The sequence below is a fragment of the Perna viridis genome, chromosome 1 (genome assembly GCF_037379345.1).
Source record: "Perna viridis isolate PV_CMFRI_1.1 ecotype Kerala chromosome 1, ASM3737934v1, whole genome shotgun sequence".
Classification (NCBI taxonomy): domain Eukaryota; kingdom Metazoa; phylum Mollusca; class Bivalvia; order Mytilida; family Mytilidae; genus Perna; species Perna viridis.
Genome location: NC_142445.1, coordinates 14,401,276 through 14,415,297, shown reverse-complemented (window position 1 = coordinate 14,415,297; position 14,022 = coordinate 14,401,276). Strand labels below are relative to the sequence as shown.

Below are 14,022 nucleotides of genomic sequence, written 5' to 3'. Positions count from 1 at the left end.
TTTAATCGGTTTCCATCAATTTGTACATAGAATACAATTGAATTTCGTAACGTTAGTCATAGTATTTTCAATGTTTTTCTTTCATTTTCTGCCGAAAAACTAATCATTTAAGAAATAAATTGTAATAATAATTTACTTCACTTTTTGAATTGGGCTTATGCTTTTATCTAACATCCTGGCAGTTTATTTTGTAAAAGAGGCCAGTTGCTAAGCGAATTTTAGTCGCATTTTTAGAGTTGTAGCAATAACGTGCGCAACGTGCGTCCTAACTCTGGTTTTCCTTGATTTCTCTCTGCACAGAAGATTGCTTCTGCGTCACGGACTTGTGTATGATTAAAGATTCATACAGATATTGCAATTTCGATATTCTGAACACGTATTTCATGGAGGATCCAAATACATAGGAGGATCTCGATCCAAAATGTACAAGTATTCAATACCATGAAAAAAAATCGAAATAGGAAGGCAAATTTAACAAAGTGCAATACAATGAATGAATCCACAGTGTTTTAGGGGTTTTGAATTTCGTACTATTGCAAAGTTCGGTAAATAACCTATGATAAAGTTCGTGTCAGAAAAGACTGACAATATGAACGTGGTGGTAAATTGCCCTAGTAGTTTACTCTTGTTTTCCGAAAAAGATTGACCACTAGAGGCTTATGCTTTTTGCGTGGACAGAGCAGCTGCTTTATGTTATAACATGAGAGAGTAATAGTACAAATAATCTTATCATACCTTGTCCCAAAAATGAAAAAAAAAAAGAATAAACATATCTTTTAATATCAAATATGCAAATTTTACATATCTTCATTTAGTCTCAACATGCTCGCCTACGTTTTAATAAGTTTGTCATCAACATTCGGCTATTTGATCCAGTCTAGCGAGTGAATCTGACAGATTTCTGAATATATATAGTAAAAAAAATGTTAGGATCGATGGTCATTTTATTGGTTGATAAATGTTTGTAGGCGTTTAAGAAACGATCTGATTGTGTATAACGACTTTTTGAGACGCGAGAAAGCCATATTTAACAATATGATCGACGGCGTTAATTGCATCTATCCAACAATTATAAAGGTTCTGACGTACAAGATATCGACTTGAAAGAAAGAAAACGAAAGTAAATTGACATTTTTTTTAAAATGGTAACAGTTTATCTGAAGTAAATAATCAACGTTTAAAACGCGGCCGAATTACTAGGTTTTCTCCTTTGGTCATACATAAACTAAATGCATCTGCATGTGTTAGTCAGTGTAGCCTATATCTACAATTTTGGAATGGGTTGGTGTTTAAAATTATAGATTTTAGTATTTCATCTTTAATTAGTAGACCGTGTAAATGTTCATTTACTTTTAGCTGTTGCTGCGTTGTTGTATTTTATGCATAACGAGAGCTAACCGTCGGTTTTGTCTGCAGATTTCAATAAATAAAAATAAATAAAATAAATGTTAAAAATGTTAAAACTGATATAATTATAGATATCGTTCTCGGTGTCAGTAAAGATTATAAAAGAAATTTTTGTATCCCCATAAACACAACATACATTTATTTCGTCATTAAGTCACGATTAGCAGAAGCGCTTTGGTCACAGTATCAATCCCATCACGTAGGTACCGTTACGTTATAGGCATATCTGATTTGTTTCAAGACAAGCAGGGTCTCCAAACACAGTACGCTTGTTTTCCGCTGTTGCGATTCTCTGCTCAACTTATTTTTCACAATATCAAACTAATAATCATAACTTTTCATTATTAATTACATAGTTTTTCTTGTGCTCGGATAATTTCAACGACAACAGATGTTGAGAACCATCAATTAAAACACAAGACAAGAAAAACGCATAATTCATAATGAATAATTGATTTTAATTAATTAATCCATTAAAGAGATCTTGTAAAAAAGAACAGCGCTTCACTCCCCCACAGAAAAGTCACGATTAATATTTTAGTTCTACTTGCATGGGTATATACCATTTTCTATTTTTTGCAGCTTCTACTCAGCCATAATGTGAATGTGATCTACCAATTAATTTAATTCGAGAAGTTATAATAGAATCATCTAGAATACGAGGTGCTGTGTCCGCTGGTAAGTGCTTTTATCCTTATTTGTTTTACGTCTTACAATTACAAAATCTGTCAATATTCATTTGTTGTATGTAGATTGTGCGCAGTCTTCTCGTATCGTATTTTTATTGTTGTTGTCTACGTATGTCTTTAATTCAATATCCACATTCACTACTGCATTGTCTATAATTAATACTGGTAAATTATCGTTTACTTTTGACACTGAAAATTCTCCAGGGAAAAAGACAATGAAATAGTTAACGAGTTTGCCGCCAATCTTTCATCAATTATAACGATAGCAATCACCAGTTCGATTATCGAAAATCGATACTACTATACTAAAGTCGAGAGTTTTGAAATAATAAGACATGAATCGTGTTCAGAACCGTCGTTAGATGGAACCGGAAAATATTCAATCTACCTGATCAAATTGTTTGAATAGGTAATATGTATAGAACAAGTGTAAAATTATTTCGTAAGTCAATATTTGGGTTACGTTACTGTTCTGATTCCATTTCTACCGAGATTGTTTAAATGAATAATAGATGAGAGCTCCACCTGTAAGGATGGAACTAAAAATGGCGGTCAATACTGGTTCAATTAACAAAACAGAACCAGCCGAAAGAATCTTCCATTGCACGTATTGATCTGCAAAACAATCGAGTATTCTTGTTTAGGAAATGATCATAAGTAATGTTGTAGCATTTTACTGAGTTCTAATGGTTATCAAGCCAATTGTATTGACTTTGCCGTTTTTATAATATTATTGAGATTCTTTTGCTGCGCATGTCAAATTTCCATGAACAAATCAATCCAAAACAACTCGACAAAGATGGCTTGAGAATTCCATACGGAAATCAATACAATTCTTAGTCTGGTAGGATTTAGACATAGAAAACCTATTTCTGCAGAAAATATTAGTCGTCATCTATATCAGGCGATGTTTTACTTTGGAGCCAGATTCCGTAGCAGGCCGCGGTTATCCCGTATAAGGATGGATATATAAATAATAGGAAATGATACCATTTAAAATAGTTATAAACGATTATATTGTCTGCATTGCAGTGTATAATGATTTTTTTGGTGATAATTTTAACATAATATGGAATTATATAGTATCATTTGGAAAATCATTAGATTAAGCAGACGACATTGTTCAATGTGGCATTCAAATGTAAGCTTTAAATTCTAAAGTGAATTTTTGGGGGAGACTTCTTAAGTTCAAGTGTATTTTTCGTTTCAAATGTCAGTGTCATGTATTCACTGTGTGTATGCTTTGGGATTTGTAACAACAAATCAATGGATAGTTCCATTCACGTGCAATTTACCGGTTTTCATTTCGGAATGCCTCTTCGAATTCCATAATCTGATACATTTACTTGTGACAGTATTGTTAATAGTTGTAGTGTTTTGTAATCTCTCCTTCTCAGTAATCCCAAAACTAAATAGAAAAATGGGAAACGAAACCAGTAGCATTCCGTCAGATGTGACAACGCCGACTTCCGACATTCCAGAGTCGGTCGTTTCGTTTGGTTCAAAGCGACGTGCTTCCGTTTCATCAACTCGACTTCCAACACCTGTTGAACCTCCGGAACCAGATCTTAGCAATCTGACAGAAGAGGAAATTTCCCAGATTCGGTCTGTTATAGACAGGGCCAAAGTAATGCAGAAGGAAGAAGAAAAGCGAATAAGGTATGTTCTTTTTTTTTATACATGTAATATCTGAGAATGTGTTCAGAGCCGGAAGTCAAGTGTTATTATCATTCTGTTAGAATATTCATGTTTACATGTTCAAAAGGAGAATAGATGTTGATGAGAGCATTAGAATACAACTTTAACAGGTAATCAAGTTATTGGTGAGTTTCTAATGTTCATACCTTAAAAGTAGACCCACAGAAACTCATCCAAGCCTTAAAGTATAGGACACTCAACTTCCGGTTTTGTTTTATGTGTAGAATACAGAGACGTGAGCATCCACTAACATTTCTATATACTCTAAGTAAACTCTAAGCCTGCGTTATTCCTTAAAGGTTTACATACATTCTGTTTGTTCTAACTCGGCCTAATTTCTATGGCTCCTCAATTTACTCAAAATATTTTACGAATTGAGCTTAGCTTGTACAGGACCTATTTATCTTATGAGAAGTATATATGGTTTACAAGCATTGTCACCTGTGTTGACGTAGTGCATCGTCTATTGTGAATAGACAAAAAGATAAGTTATACTTGCAAATTAAGGACGAGGAATGAATTGTGCCTGTAAAGTTTGAGTAAGATAAGTTGATTGTGGAAAATCGAGTAAGAGAAAGTGAAAAATTGCGAGAGAAACAGAGGAAAGGCATGTGAAAGTGATGTGTAAATGTTGAGTGAAAAATTACTATGGGGATTTACAAGGGAAAACAATCAAAGTACGAATACGAACATTCTTCTAAACTATACTGATATAGTGCGTTAAACATAAAGTTTGTAAGCAAGCCGGACCCAATCCATACCTGAGCGATAGGGTTTGTTCCAGGTCTAATATGCAATGGAGGAGGTTAACATGACGAATTATTATTGTTGGCGTCATAAAACTTTTGAAGGACTGATTTTAATCTTAAGATAATTGTCATAAGATTATCTATTAAAACAACCTTAATCACTTTTGAATGCTGCATTAATGATTTGATGACGAAAAACCAAAACATACGATAACAGATAACAGAAAAAGCAGCAATTTGAAATGAAAGTGCCATAACTTTTGTCGGAATGCTAGGGTTATGGTAATTTGTTTGGTTCATAGAGAACAAAGAAACAAGTCGGACCTGTTAGTCTATTTTCATCATCTTAACATCTTCCGATAGAGGCGACTAAGATTATAATTCATGACAATTCAATGACAATATATCTGCCATAAGACGGGGTTAATGTTCCTGCATAATGTCATTCTTTTTTCTCAGAAAGAATAGATTTGCTATGTGTCTAGAATAAAATTCGAGGGTAATACGTTTTTGTACAAAATTTATAAATTGCTATACATACTGTACTAAGCACTATTTGAGTATTTTGTTCTATCTTAAAACTTCAAAATGCCAACTATACCAAAATATAAGAAAACTGATTCATTTTCAAATCGATACCAATTGTCTCTACATGTTATAGTACACCTTTTCTGCGTGTTAGTAGAGAGTATAAAAATCACAAATAATGTTACGTTATTCATTTAATCTCGCAGTGATAGTTAACCTCATGTACAACAAGCATACTTATTTCCATAATAGCTATATCTTTTCTACCACAAACTTCTCTTGACAGTCGTATAACAGCAATCGATTCTTAACCTACCATCAACTTAATTTCATTACCTAAATGTCTCTTATTAACGACGTTTCATGCTAAAACGAGCAATTTGAAAGAGACTGTTTTCTTACCAACTCGTAATTATATCTAAGGGTTCCTTCACATATGCTGATGTCACGCAGAGGAAGCATTTATTGTTGAATTTATCCCAAAACATAATTAATCTCAGACTTAAAACATAAACATCAACCACGGTGAAGTTAATTTCAGGAATTCCTGGGAATATTATCTGGTTAAGGTATGCTTATTTCCTGAAGGATAATTGAGCTTCATGTTTTATGCTGGAGGCTACATGATAAATAAATCATACGACGAAAAACAATTGTTAGTACATAAAATATAAAATAGGAGATACAAAGGTTTAAGTGTTTTAATGATGACAATATTTACATTATACCAGTAACAGTAACTCAGAGTTTATAGGGATATAAAAAAAATTAAATGCAGATTATATTTGGACTACGGATTAGACGGTATAAGATATTTGCTGACAAATACTAAATAAAACAGGAAACGGCAAAAAGACAACATACAAAACTGTAACACGCTACAAAGGAATTTAAACAATATCACCTAAAAACTAGCAACATGAACCCAACTACTAATCTGGGTGTACTCGTATGCCACAAATGAATGGCTGGTTCCTTCTTCTTGCAAGATGCCCATCGTGGTGCTTGATGAAAACTATGTCTGGTGAAAGGGGGAGATAACATGTGACAGATTACTCCACGTCGCGGTCAAGTAGGTCATGGTGACATTTGTTCTTGTCTCGGGAACTTATCTAAAGAGTATGAGTTGAAAGATAAAAACTCAATACGCTGGAGCAATTCAAGGACGTCACACTTGTAGAGTTTAGACTAAGTTGCAATTTTTCACTTTTTGTCAATTGAATAAAAAAAAAGTCGTTCTCACAAGAGAAGCAAAAGATCAGCAAGTAAAGGTGCACACTTGATACCCAACTTGATACCTATTGCCTATTGAAACATTAATCCATGATGTCCTATGCGATTTTGGTAATAAAATAGTTGGTGTCCTATTAGTTTCCCAAATAAAAAAAAACCCAAACAATATTTCATAGTTTAATAGCAATCAACTGGTGTCTGCACCCAGGTGTGGGGGATACCCAATATTCTCATATCGTCAAAATGAGCAAATTGACCTTTCAGTATTATGTACTTTATTTGTTTAGCTTTGAAACTTGACAGAGAATTATTATAGTTGTGTTATATATGTTAATGCATATTTTAAATTCAAAATCCTTGTTTGGGGAAAAACTGTGTCCTATGGACGTCATCAGTGAAAAAATGGTGCCCGAACAATAGAAATGATACGAAAAGTGTCTGTCATACTATAATTTGGACCAGCCCTATATATCGGGCGATTAATTTTGACCGGTCCGTAAATTCCTTTGATTTTTGTTAAAATTCATATTTGACGATTGCTATGTCTGGTATGGCAAGTATCACCAGAACTTTGATGACCATTTTTCTCATTCAAATTCGTAATTGCTAAATTATATAAATGATAAATCTTCTTGACTAAATATTTCTTTTTTTTACAAGTATGTAGCACTTTCTTCAAATTTAAAAAAAATGTCTTATTTCCCAGTTTATCAAATTGTTCATTACAACTCAGTGTGCCAAACATTCATTTTTAGCTCACCTGCCCGAAGGCCATGTGAGTTGTTGCCATCACTTCGCGTCCGTCGTCGTCGTCGTCCTTAAAAAAATTTCAAAACTCTTCTCCTTTGACACCACTTGACCAATTGAAACCAAACTTGGTATGAATGTTCTTTGGGGTTTCGTGCGGGTGGGTATAAGTGTTCAGCATGATGAGATCTATCTGTGGTCAAATTTTCATTTTGATATGTTAAGCCATGTTGGAGTTATTGCTCTTTTTCGACTTTTGTTTTGCTATTTTGAATGTTATTTCTTTCAAAAATCTCCTCCTCTGACACCACATGACCAATTGGAACCAAACTTGGTATGAATGTTTCTTGGGGTATCGTGCATAGAACTGATGTGGGGATTTTTGATCCGTGGAAAAACATGGCTGCTGTTACTAAAAATAGAACAAAGGGGTCAGACAATAGTTTTTCACAAGTATCTCTTAAACCGTAAGGTTTAGCAAATTATTTCTATAGCTGAAATAATCCTTATTATAAGGCCTTGAAAAGTTGTCAAGGATCAGAGTTGTCAGGTGACTCCTGTAAGAGTTATTGCCCTTGAAAGATGAAAAATGACAGTTTTTTTTTAGTTTTCAGCCAATATCTTTAAAACTAAAAGAAATAAACTTTCTATCGCTGAAAAGTCTTCTTGAGTCAAAATTGTTGGACAACTCCTTGTCAAATTTATTGCCCTTGAAAGACAAACTTTAATCAGGTGAGCGATTCAAGCTCTTGGGAGCCTCTTGTTCTATTATATATCTAAAATGTATTGAACATTTGTTTTGATTTCGTTGTTGATGAGCGTTAAGTACAACTGGTGTTAAATTGTAAGTTTCTGTATGTTATAATCTTTAGTGAAATTGTTTTTTGAATGTTTTTTTTTATACTTGAGATTTCCTTTCTATTACCTTTTCTGTGATTTCACGAATGCTTTTTGTAACTCCTTGAAAGTTTTTTTGAACACTTTTGAAACAACGTGAAGTGAATAAATGACATAATTTCACTAAACTTTTTTTGATGATACTGATCACTGTATGATAAAGCTGTTTTAATCGACATTTTCCAGACTCATTTTAGATATATTACTTTTGTGTCTTTTCGTAACATAACATTTTCGACGTTACAGCCTGTTATGACTTATCTGTTTGAGACGGCTTTTAAAACATAATTTGATCCTAACTTTTTGACAATTGCCTATGAGTTCCATAATTTGATCACAATCTTTCTCTCCTGACAATCGATAATACTGTCTGTCCTATTTGATGGTTGAAACATCTTGTTCGTTACATACAACTTGCAACAACATAGAAAGAGAACACAAATGTTACTGGTTTCTTGTGATGACATTTTTTAATAGATTTATTATTTGTCATTGTCTTTGTAAAATGAATTCCAACAATAGCGAAATAAAATGACAAATCATTGTACAGTCGATTAAAAAACGTATATTTCAGGGCAACAATCAAAATTTGACCTCTCAAATTAATTACGTATTCAAAAACGTTATTTTCAGATTTGTAACTGTCATTTTCGCAGACAGATTAAACATTTGAGTCAGCCTGATGCGTAGTTAGTATGTTCTCATTTGTCGACCCACGATTGAAGCCCCCAAATGCAATACAATTTTCTCCTAATAAATTTATATAATACCTGGTTTTGAATTTTGTTGATAGCAGTTTTAGCTACCAATTAACTTGAATTATTCCTGAAGAATACGAATGCTACTTCATTGAGTTTACACTTGGTGTGCAGAAATGTTTCATTTTTTTTATGACAATGATGAGGATTCACCTGAACATACGCAACTAGTGTAGTCTGTCTTTATTGTTATTTTGTAGCAAAGTAAGCCATATACTAATGATTAGCAAGGACATTTCTCTTATGAAACACACACACACACAAAAGCCCATAGTTCCGATATATTTCTCATTACAAAAAAAAACCAAAAAAAAAAAAAAAAAACCAAAAAAAAAAAAAAAACCCAATTTAGTATGATTTTCAAACAAACAGGGACATTTAAACTTTTGAGCAAAAAAATACAGACAGTAATCATGAATAGTGTCATGTCTGTGATTTTGTATATTTTCAATATTATGTTTTCAGCATATAAATAAACTATTTTATGTAGAATATTAGATTGCCTACCAATTGAAGGAAAGTTAGAGTCAGCAAAATCTTTAATCAATGGCATTCTAGCTATCTATTGACAAGGTGATTAAACGGAACCGACAGAAGATGTAATGGTATAAATCTTAAATCCCCGAACACAACAGAGACATTGAACATTACACAATTACCAATAATAAAGTATTTTTTCTTTGCTATCGATTTTCATCATAACATTAACGAGTGGAATAAACGATTACTTGAAGCTACAATTAAGACAGTATTCATAAGAAAAAACCAAAAAACAACTCAAAACAGAAAAAAAAAGAAAAAAAAACCAAACTTTAAAATGTTAACAAGAAGCTGTATATTCTAATTGTACTTTTAGCATTTGGATCCTGAACTCAACGCGCCAATAAGTAAATTTTGTTTATTTGTTTAATGAATCAAATTTATTCGCCTAACTTTCATTTGATCACTGATCATTTATTTGTATATTAGAATTCATTTTACCACCTTAAAACATATACAAATTCAATAATTATCATGTTGACCTGATCAAGTAAAGGTAAATGTACAATACTTTTAACATGTAAAAAACTCGACTAACAAACCCGACTAACTACGTTGGTTTTTTTATTCGAAAAAATCCAATTTGTAAATGCACTTAATATTGATCGATTTCTCATTACTATTTACTATTCATAATACCTAAAATTAAAATCAGGAATAATGTTGGTTGGATATATCTATTAAAATCAGGCATTGGTGTATCGTGCAAATCAATTGCTGTAACTACCTCGTCATCGATGTCTTTACAGTTTAACAACCATCCTTTTTTAAGAATCATTATTACCACAGGCGTAGAGCTCGTTGCAAATAGACATCCATATTTCACATGTTCAATTATTCTTTAGTTTATAAAACAAAGAACTAATTTTTATAAATGTTCATTGATTGTTTTAATCTCAATTAAAAAGGCTGCATTTGAATGCGATATATTTTTGCCACCGAATAGCGTCCCTTTACCTACAATTAACACGGATTTCAGTTTAAAATGGAACCTTTAAGCAATATTTTGTGTTTTGAAGGAAAATTTCTTTTTAATGCACACTTTGATTTATATAGCCAACAAAAGCTTTACAGTCCATTTTTACTTTTATCCCATTGTGACATGATTGTGTTTCCAGAGATTGTTGACTAAATATTTTGTGTGAAAGTAGCGAATATTATGTTGAATGGAAACCTTTTGTAAATTGAAGTAAGGTGAAGCAGAACATTTTTGTATTTAAATTAGTTTTCAATAAGTAAGTATTCAAAAGGTATCAGATGAATGCAGTACATATTAATTCGCAGTGGAATAATATTTTTGGCAGCACCGCAGCCATTGCAACAATTGTTTTTTTTAGGTAACCCACTGTTTTTTATCCTCAGAGTAGAACAATTATACTGTCTAGTGGTTTCATTAGAAACTCTCATGGAAAAAAGAGCAATTTGAAAGGGACCATAAATTCTCATAAACTGAAATCTATTTTTGATACTGTCTCTTGGAAATATAATTCTGTTATTATGCTGTGATTTCAACATGATATTTAGTCTAGGCTAAACATATAAAAGTCAATCACTGCATTCCATTGCTAAGTCGTTTACGGCATTTATTGCCTTGTTGGGATTGAATAATTTTTTAAGAAGGTGATTTATCAGCATAACAAGTGTAAACATATTATATTGGACCAACAACTGTAAAATAAAAAGACACGTTCGTGGGGTTGGTTATCGTTCACACGTGAATATGACGAGATTGAAAATCTTTATTAAAATAATTCCATACCAGAACCACATTGTCCGATGGTATAATAGATTTTACAATTAGCCTTATCGACTTCTATTCTTTATATGTTGTTTTTAATGGTTTCATAAGTGTAAAATTAAGAGCAAATAAAAAGAAACAATACATCTTATCAAAATGGATAAAGATTGACTTAAAAAAAAACAAAACAAAACAGAAAAAAAACAGATAAAAAACAACAAACAAACAATATAATTATAAAAAATGAAAATCAAAACCTAACCAACAAACAACTTCATTGTTCTTCCTCCATTTTATAATAGGGTAGATTATGCTGATTTCAATAAAATATGGTATTGAAATGCAGTAAAATATCACACTGTTTTCAATTCGATTTGAGCTAATTTAATTTTCAGGTTATGCTACTAATTGAGAGTTATGGTTGCTCAATAAGTATTTGTCTAAACATGTACTGCTTAAGAGCAAATATTGATTACTTTTGAAGCACCATTGTGGCGACATCAATAACAAATTTAAGTTTCTGAATTATAAATATATACTGTATCTGTCATGTACTAATAAACATGCCAGGTGGTGGTTAATACGATTTAATAAGGTTAAAGATATCCCATTTTTTTTGGTTCCTAAATTTGCTTTCAATCAAATGCAATCTAACACTTGGTGAGATCGTATCGACAGTTCTCAACTTCAGCGCACTTGTATTGGCAAAGTATGGTTTCTTTTTGATGGTATAATCAAGTACATATTTGTGCATTTGAGCGTATTAAGAACACAGTGACATAAATGTAATTCAGTGTAAATTCATCTTTCTTAAACACAGTTTCTTTTATCTATGTTCAATAAATGCAAATTTACTTTTTTTCGGGAAGGCGGCATTTCAGAGCTTGATTTATGATTTTACTTATCAATAAAAATGAAAGCCATTTTATGTTACGATCTCTTTTAAAATAGGAGAATGTTCTAGATATCAATTGTTACTACCCTGTTCCCATCCATGGCGCGTAAAGTAGCCGTACCAAATGGGTATATATAATAACTGCTCAATTTGCGGATAGCAATTTCATAGAGCATGGAGTAACCATATATGTACAATGTGATGTATAAAATTAGTAGATTGAACAGGTTGTTTATTTAATAAATAGCTTCGTGTAATAGCTATTAAATTGGTCTCATTGACATTTTACTATTTAATTTTCTGCCATTGTTGTACTGCATTTCTAGCCTATAATATATTGAGCTAGTACGCCCTAAACATTTAAAGTCGATCTCATTTAGAATTTAATTTAAGTGTACCCTTAATTAATTAAGACTTATCGTAGCTCAGAAATGGCTTAAGTACCCTTTCAAAACAGATATTGATGTCATGTTTCTATTGATTAGTTTTCAAGTGCAATCATGTTGATTTCTTAACAATTAGAACCATGTGAATATTTGGTGATTTCATTTGACATGTTATTCCATTGATTCGAAATCCATTCTTTATGCTACTTATGAAAGAGTAATCAAGGGAACCAAGGTTATAGCGGTAATCAAAAGAATGTAATCCAGGGACAAAGACCAGACATGGAAAACAGACATTCACAACAAAGAACATAAAGTAACTAAAATCATACATACAAAGTAACAAAAGTAAATGAGCAACTCGGACTCCACTAAAAACTGGGAGTATGGACCAGGTGCACCGGTAGGGTAAGCGTCCTCTGAAAATAACCTATAAGTACATAAAATATATGTAGAACTTTTGTGTCTTTGTTTATTTTGTTTCATTTTTTTATTTTAGATAACTTATTCATAGATAAATTTAATATACCACTCTCATATACATGTATTTGAAATGGTTAATACGTGAAGGTTAACTTACATTGTACTTTCGGCATTGTCGGTGACCGCGTTTAACTTGTAATTACTCCATAAGAAATGAAAGTCCTAATATTTCAATATACATCGTGTTACACGTTATAATGTGCATGAGTTTGTTTCCAAGATAGTTCAGTGCTATTATTGTGCAAGTTTGTCTTTTTGTGTTATTTCTGATCAGTCTCAATGAATACTATAATTTGTGATCTTTTACATTGTGTCTACTTAGTTTAACTATCAATAACAGTAATATGTAATTCACATTTCCAATGAGCAAATCGGCGGGTGTTTCTAGAAAAGCAGAGGACGCTTACCCTACCGGTGCACCTGATCCATGCTCCCAGTTTTTAGTGGGAGTCCGAGTTGCTCATTTACTTTTGTTACTTTGTATGTATGATTTTAGTTACTTTATGTTCTTTGTTGTGTATATCTGTTTTCCATTTTTGTTCTTTGTCCCTGGATTAAAGTCTTTTGATTATCTCTATAACCTTGGTTCCCTTGATTACTCTTCTAATGTAAATATTATTCAGTTTTCTCTACCATTTTCATCTATATTTAGTTGTTTGACCTCACATTTCATTGCACGAGATTTGTTGAATAAATGATCTTAATCGCAATATTTTTATCTCTCATTTGAGCAAATTGAACTTAGTCTCCTTGGTTAGAAATATATAACAGGCATGTTCTATCAGGAATGTGTTGTACGGGTCTGTCAGTGGTTTACGAATGGGAATCTAAACTTAAAGCAATATCGAATTTATTTAACTCAAATTTCTTTGGCTGACAAAAATGGTGTACATTGAACCTTGTTGTATTTTGATCATATTTTCAATGGAGTTTCATCCTGAACTTTACTTTTTGTTATTTTATGTTGTTTCACCAGTTCAAGTGGTAATATTAATAAAAAAAACAACCTTTTTTTCTAATATTTATTGTATGGTGACATTGATAATTTTTCAACTACCCATTTCTAAGGCACCAATCTCACAAAAGAACATTACTGCTTCGCCATGTGTCGGAACATAGACTAATTGTGTTAAATTTATTCTACATGGAATTATTTATAACCCTTTATCATGTCGAAGAGTTTTGTCTCTCAGATATTTTATGTTCCTAATCAGAGCTGCACGGAATCAATAGTGAACGTATATTACTTAAGCCTTGAGCGGACACAGCTTTCC

The 14,022-nt window shown here is 32.2% G+C and overlaps 1 protein-coding gene across 3 annotated transcripts in view; it reads left to right on the top strand.

The window, feature by feature from the left end:
- The first annotated feature begins 2,651 nt into the window (after positions 1–2,651).
- Positions 2,652–14,022, top strand: part of LOC148627378 (uncharacterized) — a 47,228-nt gene continuing 35,857 nt past the window's right edge. For 2 of the 3 annotated variants that reach the window (XM_088571974.1, XM_088571965.1), the window contains exon 1: positions 2,652–3,755. In XM_088571974.1, the coding sequence (XP_088428100.1) occupies positions 3,307–3,755 (449 nt within the window). In that variant the 5' untranslated portion in view covers positions 2,652–3,306. The remainder of the gene's footprint in view (positions 3,756–14,022) is intronic. The other variant, XM_088571981.1, reaches the window with a different exon arrangement.